This window comes from Lissotriton vulgaris, chromosome 4_1, assembly GCF_964263255.1.
Source record: "Lissotriton vulgaris chromosome 4_1, aLisVul1.2, whole genome shotgun sequence".
NCBI lineage: Eukaryota > Metazoa > Chordata > Amphibia > Caudata > Salamandridae > Lissotriton > Lissotriton vulgaris.
Window position 1 is genome coordinate 1,866,385,092 of NC_141691.1, and position 16,336 is coordinate 1,866,401,427.

The 16,336-nt window shown below is 42.9% G+C and overlaps 1 protein-coding gene across 1 annotated transcript in view; it reads left to right on the forward strand.

The window, feature by feature from the left end:
* NTAQ1 (N-terminal glutamine amidase 1) overlaps positions 1 to 16,336 on the forward strand; it is a 147,804-nt gene that overhangs the window by 26,079 nt on the left and 105,389 nt on the right. The window contains exon 2 of the mRNA XM_086966185.1: positions 13,501 to 13,600. Coding sequence (XP_086822311.1) covers positions 13,501 to 13,600 — 100 coding nt within the window. The remainder of the gene's footprint in view (positions 1 to 13,500; positions 13,601 to 16,336) is intronic.

Genomic DNA, 16,336 nt, shown 5'->3' on the forward strand with positions numbered 1-16,336 from the left:
CTGACTGGGACCCTTCAGGCAGAAGGGGGGTTAGCCGGCCTCTGGAGGACCCAGGGGTTAATTCTGGCCAGGGCAGGGAGGCCTGTGACCCCTGCATATGGCGACACTGCCTCACTAGTTCCTGGATACCAGCTGGTGCAACAAAGCGTTAGCCAGATACAAGAAGGATGGTGTGCTCATCGATGCAGAAGATGGGATCAGGTGTGGATCCTCCGGGTCAGATGACTGACACACTCAGACAAGACCCCCGGGAAACCGACCATAGTCTGGAGTCGACACATCCACCATACTGGCGGCCATTAGAGTAATAAAAATCGCAATGGAGAATAAAACTGAAGAAATGGCCAGATCTAGGCTCCAGCGGACTGACCATAAGAAATTAGCAGAGAGAGTGATCAAAACTGAGCGTGTGCTGACCTGCCTGGAGCCTATGGTCTTGGAGGGAGATGCAAAGATTTGTGCCCAAAACAAACTTGCCCACTTGAGGCACTAGGAGGAGGACGCTGAAGGGCGTCCCAGGTGGAACAGAATCTGGTTGGTGGGAGTCCAAGAGACATCAGAAGGCCCCAGTTTGGAGCTGTTCTTGGAGGATTGGATTTTTACAAGGTGCTCGGAGGCAAGGCATCAAAATTGGTCATACTCAAGAGGGCACATAAATGCCGGGTAGGCCCTCAGCACTGAGGGCTCTCCCCAGGTTGATTGTAGCACAGTTGCTTAATTTCATGGTGGATGGGGGGGCCTTGTGAACATTTGTCCACATTATACAACCGCCATCCAGATGCAGCAAGAAACATCATTGCAAGTTAAATGGTACATCCGGACACTGAATCTAAAATATTCCCTGTTTTTCCCAGTGAAGGTGTGCATCTACGACACGATGATGTGCACTTCTTCCACACAAAATCGGATGCGTGAGTCTAGCTATACGTTAAACGATACCCGCTTCTGGACTCCTGTGAACCGGCCGGCGGGCTAGAGTGGCAGCATCAGTGAAGGAGGCTGTACGTAGACCCATCGGTGTCCCGAACGGAACCCAGGCGTAGACTGAGAGGGCCAAATGGTGGCAGACATTCAGCTGCACTGTTTCTGGGAGTCGGGCAGCAATGGGAAGCTCTGGCAAAAGACCCAGAGGAGAACGCCAGTGACACTGTAGGATCCTGAGTGGGGTCAGAGGATATCAACAGGCCGTACTCCACCCCGATGATGGTTGGCACAATAAAATGAGGACTGTAGCTGGCTGCTACATACAACAGGTGTCCAGTGAGCTGCCCGTGGGGGTCCCTGATGGCTCGATAGTAAGAAAGACAATAAAGTGACACAATCAGGGCTGCAGAAAATCACTTAAACCAGACCCACTTAGGTCAATGTTCAATAGGGCCCAGCAGGAGGGCTCTTTGCCCCGGGACCTCCAAAGCGCAACGATAGTCATGATGCACAAACAAGGGAAGCCCAGAGAGGACTGCGCATCCTATTGGTCCATTTCGCTCCTTAACCTGGAAACCAAAATGTTGGCTAAGGTTCTTGACAACTGCCTCCATCTTCTTTCTTACATTTTATTCTTCATTCATGTTTCGACCCCTTTTTCTGTCATTCTTTTTTCTGTCTCTTCCCTTTGTTAAATGGATCGTTCACTCCTTTCCATTCTACTTTCATTCCTTGGTTAGTTCACAAAGATGTTTAACTTCTTCCATTATGGCATTGGGTTGTCTAAGGATATGGTAATTTCACAAACAGGTAGCCGTGCCCTCAAGTTCAGGAATTTATTCCTCTAATTAGTCAACAAACCTGCTTTCTTGTTTTCTGTTTTAGCCCCTGTTATAAGGCTTTGATCTGACAGAGGGCCACTGTTTTAAGAGCCGCCCATATGTTTACTGCAAATTCAACAGCCCCTATGTTTGTCACCAAGCCACCATGTGTTGAAACACCACCCTCCCGTCTCTGCCAATGGGTCAACCGTTTAGCGTTGCTCCACTGAGGAGTTATCAGTTAATTTACAGGGGAGTATTTTCACCTCCCTCACTCCTGTCAAGTCTGCCGCAGGCATGAAGTAGCAGTCTAGATGGGTGGAAATAGAGTCGTCACAAAAAGCCATAGACTGGACCCTTATTGCAAAAGGCGTTGATCTGGGTGTCTGTCAGCCACTGAAGGCTTCTAGGGCTGGGTTCATGACTGTGTCGAAGTCTCCTCTACCAACCAATTTTCCAGTTGGCATTAGTTTTAAATGAGTGTATAACTTGACTAATAAAGAGTCAGCCCAATTTAGAGGTATTTAAGCGCAAACAATTTATCAGGTGTTACCCTCTGTTATGCCTTTAAGCATCACAAGATGCCCAAGGTGTTCTTTGCATGATTTCAATGGGATCAGTGGGAGAGACCACCTAAGAAGGATAGCGACATCCCTCACCCCCTTGTATATCCATCATGTTAAACTCGTGTATATCGGTATCTGATCAGGAAACTGTGGCTGTTACCCATCAGACGAGTCTCTTGGAGCAGAAGTATGCCTGGGGCCAGCTATTTAGCGATGGTAAGGACTGCTGCCCTCTTAAACATATAGTTGAGCCCGTTAACATTCTTAGAGAGGAACCAATAGCGTTTCTCTATTTTAGTGTGTGCTGTCATGTGATTAGGTTCAGATTAGTGGGGATTTGTGTGTGCTGTTGTGCAGCAATTGGAAACAACTCCAAACGGCCCTAAAACAGGTTGCAATCAGCAACTCCATCCGTACATCCTTTGACCCTACACTTCGGGAAGTGAAGCATTGGTGCCCATTTACATAGCTGTTTCAACTAAGAATCAACATAACAATAATAACAGTAACCAAGGATAGAAAAAACAACCCTTGCCACTCCCTCTTGCCCCAAAGTAAAAGTCTTTACAGTTGTGGATTGTCTACGTGTTTGTTCAGGAAGTTACAATCAACCTTTTGTGGGGTGTCCTTTTCATATAGCTCATCCTTAATACAAGTTAAGTATGATGATTTCCCCGTCTTCTGCAAAAGACTAGATTGTTTATTTGTTTGGGAGGATGATCAACCATCCTCGTGGTCAAATTGCAGAGGGGATGGAGCCATTCCTGTTCCTTATTCTGTGCTTGGAATGACCATCGGGGCCCTCGTCCCGACACTTGGAAGCTGAGGTTGAACAATTTTGTAACTTTTGTTAGAACTGGTACTTGATTTACTTGCAAATATGTTTTCTAATTTTGCTGCTTACTAAGTATGCAATGGGGGGTGCAAGCTAAACAGGGGGTTGTATGGGTTCAAGTCCTGTGTGGGTTTCTTTGTTAAAACCAGCCTATTAAGGTTTACTAGTCTCGAGAACTGGCTGCAATTTTACATAAAAACGTAAGTCCAAAGAACAGGTTTGAACTGCAATGTGCCCAATAGGGAAGCAATAGTACAAGCTAGCTAGGCTTTGGTATCTTAATCGTATCTTTGTTAATAGTAACCCTGCATTATTACATCAAAACATACATGATGTGACATAGTTCAATGACTATACAACCATTTACAAAATAGATATACAGCAATTTATCTGTGCCTTTGTGGAATTTGAAAGGGGACAGCAGGCAGATCCAGTGCAGGGCTTTTTATAAATATGGATCGAATGTCGGAGCGAGAATGCTTGTGATGAAAAATAAAGCGGCACGCTGATGGAGCGCAAAATATAGAGCACAACTTTGAAAACAAGCAGGATAGCAACAAAAACAGGCAAAGTTCAGAACAGGAGCAGGAAACAAACAAAAACAAGCAGTGTTTGGAACATGAGCAGGAAACTCACCAAAAAAATAGTGCATGAAATGAACAGATAAGGACTACAGTTGGACAATACCAGCAGTTAGTCCCTGCTCCATAGGAGGAAACAAATGAGCACAAGAAAAAAGATTACCCACTAGCAAGCAAACCTTTTTCGAGGACAGTCCAAGTAATGAATATAAAGCTAGTGAATACAGCATGTCTCGAAGAGACAGCGCATGTGCTGCCTAGGCTTGACCTAAAAAATGGACAAAAGGAACTATCAAAGGAGTGAGAGGAAAATGGAAAGGAGTGAAAGATTCATTCAACGAAAGGGAAAAGAGAGAATAAAGAAGGATAGAAAAAGAGGTCGAAAAATGAGTGAAGAATAAAAGGGAAGATAGAAGATGGAAAGAAGAAAGGAAAGAATGAATAAAAAATAAAGAAGAAAAGAAGGATGCAAGAAGGAAATTCTAGTTGATATGAAACTGTCCTTCTTTTGACAAATTATTTTGAAATTTAATTTTTCTTTGACTAATTCTGACATGCGTGCAGCCGGGCCGGGCCATGTCAGGCAGGTGGTGGCACTTAGAAGTGCGCATGTATGTTTGGCTGGCCGTCCTAGGCCGGCCAAACATACATACAGGACGGCCAGCCAAACATACATACACACTTCTAGTTCCCCAACCCAACTGTGTTCACAGCCGGGTTGGAGAAATGCAGCAGGCTCACAGGCAGTGTCTGAGCGGCAGAGCAGGCCGCTCAGACCAATCCTGGCAGGAGAGCAGCGCCAGGATTGGCTGAGCAGCCTCTGCCTACCCAGAGCCTGTAGGGAAAAGGTAAGTTTAAAAAAATTAAATTATCATTTTCCTTCTCCATTCACCCCCTTCCTCGATGCTCCTCAACTTTGTGTTGTGGCGGCCACCACTGCTTTGCTTGCTCGTTCAGTGCCATGCATGTGTCAAAGTGGGGGGTATTTTATTTTTCTGGTTACTCTCTGGGGTCGAGGGACCTTTCCTCAAAATCTCTCTCCCTTTTGTGTCTGAATACACCGCTACAGAACCTGGGAATGCTAAATATATGAACCCTCACCATGGTGTTGGATAGATGATATTTTTGAGTATTCCTTGTTCATCCACACTCTAAAGCATGTTTCTTCATTGTTTGTATTAATTTCAAGAACAGTAATAGTGTTATGGATAATTACATTCTCACACCTTTTTATAGCACTTCCAGAATCAGGGACACACCCAACGCTGCATATTGTTGTCAGACGAATCTGCCTTTATTTGAAGGTGTTTACAAAAAGGAAAACCACATCTTAAAGCCACTGGTGTGCCCAGCCCATTGATACAACCTGATGGCAGAGAACAGAAACCTACCTTCTTTTGGGCACACAGTCCAAGTCCTCTTTATGCAAAACATTGAGTATAGTGGTAACTGAGGAAAGTTGGTTTTTATCTATAGAAGATAATTTAACTACTCCTATTATTAAAACACCATGTCCAATAGCCACTTTTAAGTTGCAGATCCTTTTCCTCCAACACATTGTGTCCTTATAATGTTTGGTAGTGAGGACTCTGACCTGTTTCACACGCGGTTCACTATCCTTCAGCTCCTCGGTTTAAATAGATTTTCTGCCCTCACCTGGAAAAGAAGTTCTCTTTCGCATTCCTGTGAAAAACGAACCCACACTTTCAGTATATAAACCACGCCTTACTGTCTCTTAATTTCTTCTTCCTCTTTATTGTTTCACGATTCTAACCAGGAAACCTAATGTACAAGGAGAATGCATATGAAAGCTCTTTCTTCTTGTCTTCTTGCCTTTAGTGTGCCAGGTAGGACATAACTTTAAATTATTTATTAGATCTGCCTCTTAATCTTTAAACTGTAACATATCTCATGGCAAAGTGGGTCCGCCTCAATGTTTAGGCCTGGTCGAACAATTTGGAGATCTGTTTGGTAGTTTGAAAAGATTTTAGTATTTTTTTGAAGTGTTTTAATCATAAGGTGGACAAAGTGAATCTGTCCATCTTTTTTTCCTTCTTAGGTCTGGGTTTTGACAGCGCAGCTTTCTATGTCAAGCCTGGTTGTATGTTGTTACAACGCATTCCGTTGCAACGCATGCCTTTTCCACGAATGTGTTACAACGGAATGCTTTTTCAATGCATAACCTTTACCACGAATATTTCTTTACCACGCATATCTTTACAACGATTTTCGTTGGAAATGTATGCATGGTAAGGGAATACTCTTGGTAAAGGTTATACCCCTTACATGACTCCCCATCTCCAATCCTTCTTATATTTACCCCTGCCCTTAACCCTTAATCCTTTTATATATATATATATTTTTTATACTAAAATTCCCCTTACCTCTTCACGTCGTCTCCTCTCCATCTTCCGGGGTGACGTCCTACGTCGTAAAGAGGAACCAGAAGTTTCTTTCTGTTTCCTCTTAAACGATGCCGATTGCCTGTACTTCTCAATGTGACTTCAGGTGAGTTTTTTTTTTTGGTGGGGAGACCCCCCCCAAGCCCTCTTTTCCCCCCCACATTTTATTTTTGGGGGGGAGACCCCCCAAGCCCCCTTTTTCTAATTTTTCCCTTTACCACACATGCCTGTACTACGTATCTTGTGGTAAAGGCTTTTGTGGTAACCAGACATGCGTTGTAATTCATGCGTGGTTAATGCTTTTGTGGAAACGGCTGCGTTGTAGTGGCCGTTTCCCGTCATGCCTCATTCAACCATTAGCTTGAGGCTTTGTCAGTCACTTTGTCAGTCACTTCTTTGCTCAGCCCAGGCGAGTATCTTCATACTACACCTAATGCTACTGGCTGTTTGGTGTATCCTTTTGTCTCCACTCAAGTGCTTGTGTCAAACTGTATGAGGGACTACTTTATAGCTCTGGCCCTATGTGACTTCTTCTGCCGGCTTTTGTGTGCATACTCTGCATGTCTCGGCACATTAAACCCAGACTTATTGACTTTGCCAATACGTGGTATTGTTAGCTTCAGTGGTCTATGCTTCTATCTGATCACATCTCATAATATGTTTCACCCGAACGCAGGGTTTCTCTAACGTATTGACAATTTAATTGAGCGAGTCAAATTTACCTTTAAAATGAAAAACATGCCTTTCTTTTCTCCTCAGTGGATCTAGTACCAGGACACCTACAGCAAGGACCTCAAATGTATCCGGGGTATCCTGAATGGCTGCCTGGATTAGGAATTCCTTGGGGGCAGAATTCTCATTACCTCTCTTTGTCTACTTTTTAGGTTTCACCTGGCCGAAGGCTGCGCACTCGTGCGCAGCTTTTCGGCGCAGGTGAAATCTATTGTTTACTATATGTGCTTCAGGAACGTCCCCTGGCTCCCATTGGCTAGCTCCATAAATGGAGGCTAGCCATTGGGAGCCAGATCTGTCCGTCAAGGCCGGACCAGATTCGGGGGCGTTCTTGCGATTTTTTCCCTTTCCACCCACTTCTGATCGTCATCTCGGCGGTGGGCGTGTTTTTTTTTTTTTCTGTCAGGGCGTGTTTTCTCATTCCGCCAAAGATGGCGCTGGGGCCCGTCGACCACTGTTTCCCCTGCTCAATGCTCAGGTAAGCAGCATTTTTTTAAAATTGTGTTTTTATCCCGTTCCCCCCCTCCCGCTCTCCGTGTGCCCGTTCCCGCCACTGCCCCCCCTCCCGCTCACCGTGTGCCCGTTCCCGCCCCTGCCCCCCCCTCCCGCTCTCTGTGTGCCCGTTCCCGCACCACTTTCAAATGCTTGTTACTATTGCAGCATTAATTGGGACGGAGTGAGGGTTTTGTCGTGAGACGGAGGCTGTCTGGAGGACTTTTGTTGTAGTGTATCATTTAACCGTCTATCCCCGCCCGCCCAGTATCCCAGACACCGAGTTAGCACATTTTGTCTCTACGCAGGAAATCTTCCGAAAGCGTTTCTCATCCTTTATTAATGAGATGTCTTAAGACTCCCGCAGCTCCACTTCTGACACACTTTTGGGGAAGTATTTTCAGAATGTTAGCAAATGGCACCTGCGCTGTTGTTAGGGGCATACTCCCCGGCCCACAACATGTTTTTCTGTATACACAGTTAAAAGATGTATAACCCACCCCATGGGGCGTTTTTCTTTTTCCTTTCTTCTCTTCTCCTCCCTCTTCCTTCTCCCCATGTGTATGTAACGCTTTTCAATAAAAAAATACAGAAATTAAAAGATGTATAATGCAGAAAACAACTTGTGTGAAGCACAAAGAGGTAGACCGATGACACAGCCGATTTTTGCTGTTTTTTTGATAGCATGAATTCGTTTTTAATTAATATGGGACACAAACTCTGGATTGAGTGTCCTGGGCAATTTAACAGATTATTTTTTTAAATCCCAACTGTGTTGCTTTCAAAGATCTTTGGGGACCCTTACCCGCCTTTTTTTCAAATCTGTATTCCCTCGAATGTCTCTCAGTTTTCATTAGAAACCAGCGAAGCAAAACGTTACTTCTGCAAAAACAGTACATCATGGAAATAATGTTGAGCTATGCCCGACGCATTCTCCGTTCCCTGCCATCAGTTATTAGGAACATCACCCCAGATTCAACAAGCCATAAGCAGGACTCGGATTTTTGATTGTTGAACATCTTTGAGACACGCCTTTGAGTGGGTAACTCCATTACCTGACTGCTGGCACTGCTTCAGACTGGTATTATTCTGATCTTGCTCTTCGAATACCGTCGGCTACAAAGTGCCCATTTTTGGCTGTGCATTTGCAAAAACAATGGGTGCTTCTTGTGCTTTTATTCTTGTGTGACCCTCTCTCACATCCCTAACTAAAGAGCTTGATGTGTGGATGGTGCACGGTGAATAAGGAATGCTTTTGCTAACACTCATCACAGCAGATGTTGCTTTGCTATTTAGTTTACTCACTGTAGCATTGAGGTAGTTATGTGTATTTGTAAAGCGCACTACATCCACAAGGGTATCCTGGCACTGAACAGGTGTGCGTGCCTAGCCCTACCTATGTTTGGTTGGTTATTTGAAAAGCCAGGTCTTTGCAAAAATCAAGAAGAGAGGAGGAAGCTCTGATGGGGGTGACCGGTCATTCCATGCTTTAGGAGTGATGTAAGAGAATATCCCTCCTCCTGAACTGGTTCTGTGTATGCGTGGGATGTGTGTTAGTAGGAGTCGTGCGGAGCAGAGTGTCCGCCCGAAGCATTCTGTGACTGATAATATTACACTTACAGAAACAATAATTGATAAATATGGGACAAGCAGATCGCAGGTGGTGTATAGTGTGTTTGTTGACTTTTCAACTGGCTAGATGGACCCACCCTGTGGAAGAAATTAATGAAAAGAGTAGTCCCAGAAGCCCTCTTATAATTAATAGTAGCTCTCCACTCATCAGCATGGTGCAGAGTACAGATGGGAGGGGACAAGGGACTGGCCTAGAAGATTCATACTCTGAATGGCCTTAAGCAGGCATGTTTACTTGCCCCTCGTTTGTTTTCTTTACAATTACCCTGAAAAATTGCATCGCAAACATTCATATTCTAATCTACATTGACAATGTGGTCATTTTAGACCTCACACCTATCAGTCTTCAGCATAACATGGACGCTCTCTTTAGGCATACTGAAACTCATTTCCTAAAAGTAAACATCTCTAAAACAAAAGTGGTACCGTTTAGGGAAAGGAAACATTACAGTCGCTTTGAGTGGAAGTTCAGTGGGAGAGCAGTCGAGGTAGTAAGGACGTATACCTACCCGGGGAGAGTCTGCTCTCAGATATTAGAAACCACTGCTCATTTGCAGCATATGGAATATAAGGCCACAGCCCACAGGAGCGCATTAAAGAGATTTTACGCATCCTGGAGAAAGATACATTTTCATTCCCTGCTCTGTGTGTGTGTGTGCGCGGCTGGCTGTGTGTGTGCGCGCGGCTGGCTGTGTGTGTGTGCGCGCGGCTGGCTGTGTGTGTGTGCGCGGCTGGCTGTGTGTGTGTGCGCGGCTGGCTGTGTGTATGTGCGCGGCTGGCTGTGTGTGTGTGCGCGGCTGGCTGTGTGTGCGTGCGCGACTGGCTGTGTGTGTGTGCGCGACTGGCTGTGTGTGTGTGTGTGCGCGGCTGGCTGTGTGTGTGTGTGCGGCTGGCTGTGTGTGCGGCTGGCTCTGTGTGTGTGCGGCTGGCTCTGTGTGTGTGTGTGGCTCTGTGTGTATGTGTGGGTGCAAATGCAATAGGTCTCACATTTGCGAGAGATTAAGCTAATGGCAATATAAATGACAATGCCATTTATTTATCTGTTTTCAAAACCAACACATAAATGCAAATTTTGTCATTTACAATGCCAATAGCTCTAACTTTTCAAAAGGCGAAACCATTGCATTGTAAATGCTTGTTCGTATTTTAGTGGTTCTGTTACTTTACTGGCGCGCCCTCGGTCCTTGGCGTTCATGGGTTACCAGACTGTCCAGTCTTCTGAATTGCAGCTGCCTTTATACAGTCCCATGGTTGGCACACTGGGAGGCAAAGCTTAGCCGTCGTCAGGGTATGGCAGGCATGTCTAAGCCAAGTGCCCCCTCTCTGACGTCAGCGAAGAAATCAGTAGAGGTCAGAGAACCATTATACTTAAAAATATGCAAAAATGTTTCAACTCTTTCTCCACTGAAGTTCTAGGATCGGACTTGGAATGGGTTCCAGGATTAGTACAACTGACATTAGTACCACTTTTCTTAAAATGCCTAAAAAAAGTTCAAAAATCATGGTGGTAGTTATGTCTTAGAATCCGATGTTTTATTTGCATTTTATCATTGTAATGCATATATGAGTAGTGCACAGACACAGATAAAACTAGCATGAACATAGCACACTTCCATGCGCACAAGACTGCACGATGAGACACCAACTTAAATTGTGTTGCAGATATAAAAAGGCAATGTAATCTGGCAGGGCAATGGGTAATTTACCGTGCATCTTTTCCACCATAATGGTGAAAAGTCCTTTGGCACAGTGAGCAATGTACTCTCCACACATACAGTACAAGGATCTTCCTAAACCAAACTTGTTTTATTTTCACCATGACGCCAACAATGTTGAAACCTGACTCCTTACAAATTCTCTACTATCCACATACAACTAAATACCAACACAACAACATGGGCCAGCAACTAATGGTCCCTCCAGCTTTGTTGATGACCTTTACAGATCTGCACAAGAGTGTAAACCATCGGAGAATTCACTGTAGTGCCACAACAATGGAGATCAGTGCAGTTTAAATGTGAATATCATATTTCATCAGATGTGTGTTTAAGAAAGTATGGCAGGTCTGGCGCCCTTCTCGCCTATGCACGCTTTCCATCAAACATCAGTGAAACTATTCAACCAATAGGAGTGCTGACTGAATTATTTTCTGTTATCTTTGCCTTTTGAAAGAAGCACTGATTCATTTCAACAAAAAGGAATTTTCTTAACATACATTGCTACTTACTCATGATTGCATAGTTTTCATACTATCCGCTTATGCTGTCATTCTAGCACCACCAGTTATATTTGCCTGGATCCTAAAGTAACTTGATAGTAGATATCACAAGAGCTCGCATGGTTTCTTGAAGTCAACAAATAGTTTTTTGTTAAAATCAGGACTAAAAGGAGAACTCGTGCAGCAAGTAAGTCAAAAAGATATTCTCAAATAGATTGCAAGGTGGCTCGCAAGCTTATTTATTCACCTGTTCATGGCTTTAGGTCAGCCAAAGTCTAGAGGATCACAGTTATGGAAATCTTGACGAGTGTTCCTTATATGGTCTGAAGAAGAGTTGAAAACAAGAAGAACTTTCTCAGTGTAGTGACTTACCTGCATTTACCTCTGAGTTCCTTGGAAAATGACTGAAATTCCAGCGATTAAAAAACACTAATAAAATGCTATGAATTTTATGCTGTAATTCAGTTGGGAAAATAAGAATTCATTTTCTATCGGATTTAGAACTTTAACAGATGTGGGACTAAATACATACAGTGGCCTTGATGAAATTGTGGGTAATGACCGACTGGAAACTCTAAGTATTTAAAGTTGAGTTTTGTGCAGAAAGTCTTTTATATGTACTTACAGTAATCTTTTTACTTACATGCCCAAACATATATTTTGTGGCTGCTCATAAATGTACACGTATCCACAAGGATCTAAGATAAATCAGATTAATGACACAAGGTGTGTTACATACAGAGTGGCATAGCATAGTGTGCTGGAGAATTTGTTATACAATGTTTTAGATATCATTTTTCAACGTAAATTTAAAAGGTTTTGGTCAATATTAGTACACACACCTTCTTCAGGACAATAAAAGATTTTTAAACAATTGCAGTTATGTGATAGGAGGTTAACAGTGGTCGAAGGCCCGTTCTCTGGAACATTTGAAAAAAAGTAAGAGTTCCTGTCCCTGAATGATGACTGACAGATCACAAAAACGTGGGAATGCGAGATATAGTACATGTTGTTGATGATTGTCTCTTTCTTGCTTCAGTGTGATGAACATTAAAAGGTATGGAAACCCTTAAACAGGAAGATCAGACATTCACGTATTCTACTAGCATGGGTTTTTGACATAAATGATGGTCCTACTTCTAATTTAAGATCCTAAACATAGATATCTGGAGACCTCTGAAGGCCTAACTCAGACACTGAGATTTCGGATGCTTTTGCCTCCCAAGAGTCAACCTTGCTGGCTGCAGAGCGCCTACTTAAGGACGCCTTATGCAACCCATCTCTTGAGATCTGATCCCAGTTTTTGCAGTGCCAAGATACGAAGACTCTCACACTAACAATTGTTTTACTGATTGCCCTATGGCACCTGTCCATCATACATTAAGGGACTTTGCTGCCTAAATATGTGGCCGGCATATACAGCAATGTAACTCTGTATGGTGCTTGTTTGTCAGCAAAAATAAAAAGATCCTAAACATAACATCTATAATTAATATTGACTAAAAATGGCAACAAACAATTCTTTAAATTAAACATGAAACTATACAGCTTAAAATCTGTTACAACAATAACTGAAACCTCATATACAAGGGAGAAGGGAGGTACGTGGCCTTATTGGCCCATTTTATTTAGCAAGTTAGGTGGCCTTATTAGCCCGTTTGTTTAGCAACTGGCTTTTCTTCCTTTCTATTTCTAACTGCCCTGTGCCTTGTGGACATTCATCCTCAGTAGAGCGGCAACGTGAGGAAGGCAAGACTATCAGTGGTCCAGGAATATAACAAGATGCCCACTGTGGAACACAAATACTTTCCCCAGGTTAACATGCCCTGATATACCATGCAGAGAGAAACAGGTAATCCTCAGGTTTTCCACTTGCCCAATACATCCTGTTTCTCAAGTATCAAATAGTTCCTGCGGTCTAGCTCAGGTGTTTCCCCTTCAGCCCATCAGACCTATCTAACAACCGCTAATTCAAACGGCGCTCTCTTGCACCGGCGTGTTGTACCGTCCCATGTTCCACCCAGTCCATAGGTACAACCTCACATATGCAATTCATATTTGTGGGTTTAACCTAATCCACTCATGCCACCCTGTTTCAAAATTTGTCCTGCCTTCATCTTTAATACCATAAATTTCTTGAACTCTCAGCCTAGTTATGTAATATATTCTTGTCCAGCGACGATCTACTTATGCATCTGCGTGTTGTTGTCCTTAATTCTCTGGGCTATGCAGAGATGTATCCTTTTCTGTTACGGTTGCTTCCTGTGCATCTAATTGTGAAACCTTTGAAATTTCAGTGAGGAAAATGTTTGGAAGCTTTGCGAGTACATCAGAAACTGTGGCCGTTACCCGCTGGGAGACTTTTATGCTGTGTTCATTTCCAATGACAACAAAATGGTAAGTTAATGCAGTGATCATTGGCGCAATTGTTTTAGTCACAAGTTAGTAGTGAAGCGGTGTTTGGAAAGTGGCATAACTTCTCTTTTTGTTACAAAATGTTTCGTACATACACCGCAATGACTCTGACAGATATGTAAGCACTCCCTGTCCTAACAAATTTCAAAACTGATGTGTTTTAAGCACTCTTGTCAATTTGTTAAAAGAAAATAATTAAAAAAGATTTGATGTAATCATTGCTAGCTGGTTTGAAATGCAGCTCTAACTTTGCACAAATCAGGAAGCTGCTGAAGCGATGCCTCGTGAACATGGATGATGCAGGATGACATGTGAAGGCGTGTGGAGGGCTGCAAACCAGAATCATCTCTCCATTCAGTGGCGTCACTAGGAGGGTGCGGGGGGTGCGGACCGCACCGGGTGACACCATCACATGGGGTGCCACCAATCGGTTACGCTGTTTACTGCTCTTTATAATCAGGAGGATTAGTATCTGCAAACTGCAAAGACTCCGGAGCATTTACACTCCTGAAGATCAGCATTGCTGTACCTGTCCCTTGAACCTTCAATACTCTCACATTGTGAAAGGAATATTGGGTGGGTGTTTTACTTTGCAAAGTGCAATGCAAAACAGTGCTGCGCAGTTCAGTGACTAGCTTGAAAAGCGTTATCACTGGGCGGTAATTCCTTAAATGCTGGAATCCAGACCCAGCTGTTAAACAAGATTTGTTTATCAACCTCAAAATTCGGTTTAACATTTGGCAGGAAATGTATTTTTCCATCAAGGACTGCCACATATAATGTGTGGAAACAACACATTTTAGAAATATAAATATGAAGGGCGCACATTGATTTTAATGTTATTTACCTTGAAACAAAAACTCAGGTTCAATTTTAACCCCTTTTTGAATATGGTTGTTCATGGAATGAAATATTTTTTTCCGTGATGTTTGCAAGTATATTTTTTCGGTTCCCAAAAAAAGAGCATTCTTAACTGCCAATAAGAGCTTTCCCACAATACAATAGGAGACCAGTTAACTCTGTGACCTTTTCAAATGAGAGGTGAAGTAGCTAATCCAGTTTGAATTGTAATTACTCTCGACCTGAAGAATATAGTAAGAGTTCTCTTCAAATGTTAGGATGGCGGTAAGTATCCCTATAGCTTACAAGTCTTCTGTCCATGCAGGGCTCCTTGGAGTCCTGTATCGTCCACTCAAAGGAAGAAACCTTTACTCACAGAGCAGAAGTTATAGCTCTCTGTAAAGTATTTCAGTTAGTGGCGAATCCCTGTACCTGCTTTATCTGCGCGGTTACCAGTGGTTTGAAGGGAAAAAGCAATTCAAAGATGTGGCAGATTGTCAGCAGAGTAAGGATGGTGTGTTCTGAGCACTCCTGCTTCTATAATTTAATACTATTTTTAATCTGTATATTTTGATCAGTGTGCTACACCTAATTCAGAGTATACCTGATGAATTACTCTAAGTTTAAGAAAGATGAAAGGCTAGTTAACTAATGTTAACTGAGACTTAGGTGTGCACAACTATATGAACTTTCAACACAATCCGTAGAATTTCAACACAATTTCAACATGATTCAAAATTTATTCACAAATCTTTTCGAAATCAAACTGGACACAATTCATGTATTACATTTGCATTTTTGAAATAGATCAACTTAATTGCAACATTATTGCTTTACACTATATACAACAAATTTCTCAAATGAAGATGTTCATAGCCCAATGCATTTCAGGACCATTAATAGTCCCTTCGTCAGGGGAAAAACTGCAATTCAAAAAAACATATACAGGCACATTAGTGGCCAATTCTTAATAACTCCATGTTCTAGTAAAAGTAAATTAAATTGAAAGAAATACTGTCACCGGAAAACACCTCGTGTGTTTGCGTGCTTTAGCAAAAGTAAAGCAACTTACTCATGCTATGGAGGGACCAACCCTCCTGAAAAGCTGTATCTAATGGCGTGTGGCAGCAACTCCAATCTATCTAGTATCAAAGCGATAAGAAATTAGTCTATGCTCTATATGGCTGTATTAACAAACGACGTGACTCATGACACATGGAGTTCTCATACCTTAAAAAAAAGTCCAAAGCGCGGTGTCAATGAATGGTGCCACTGTGGAGCTTTAATCTGTTATCAACGAAAAAGGAAACACTCGACTATTGTCTAAGAACGACTTCAATGCCATTTCAAAACACGGATACAAACACCCAGCCACGCTTACCTCTTTAACTTCAATGCGGAACGTATTTCACCATCCAGCTCTCTTAAGATTTTCAACTACTCCAATACCTGCCGGCATTAAAAAAATATAACGTCACAAAGGCTTCCAAGCCTACTTTGCCGACTCTATGTGTAAACAATAAATCCCCGAGAGCTCTTACTGCGATAAAACGCCGCTTAAGCGTATCCGTAACAAAGCCCAAGCTGTTCCACTCTCGATACTCTTTCCCAAAGTTCTTCAACAAACCACATGACTTTGCGGACCTATAAGACGCGTTAAAAGAACGGCAACCAATCATGATCGTTCTACCAAGACATCAGCATCACGTGCCCGGCATTCAATGTATAATGTCGTAGTCATAACAACCCCCGAGAATGCGGCTTCCATAAAAACCCATCTAACTTTATTTAAAGCCCTGCTGTCTGATAGAAACGTTACCAACTTTAACCTCATATGCTGCTCAATGCGTGACAATAACGAAGTGAACTTAAAGAAGG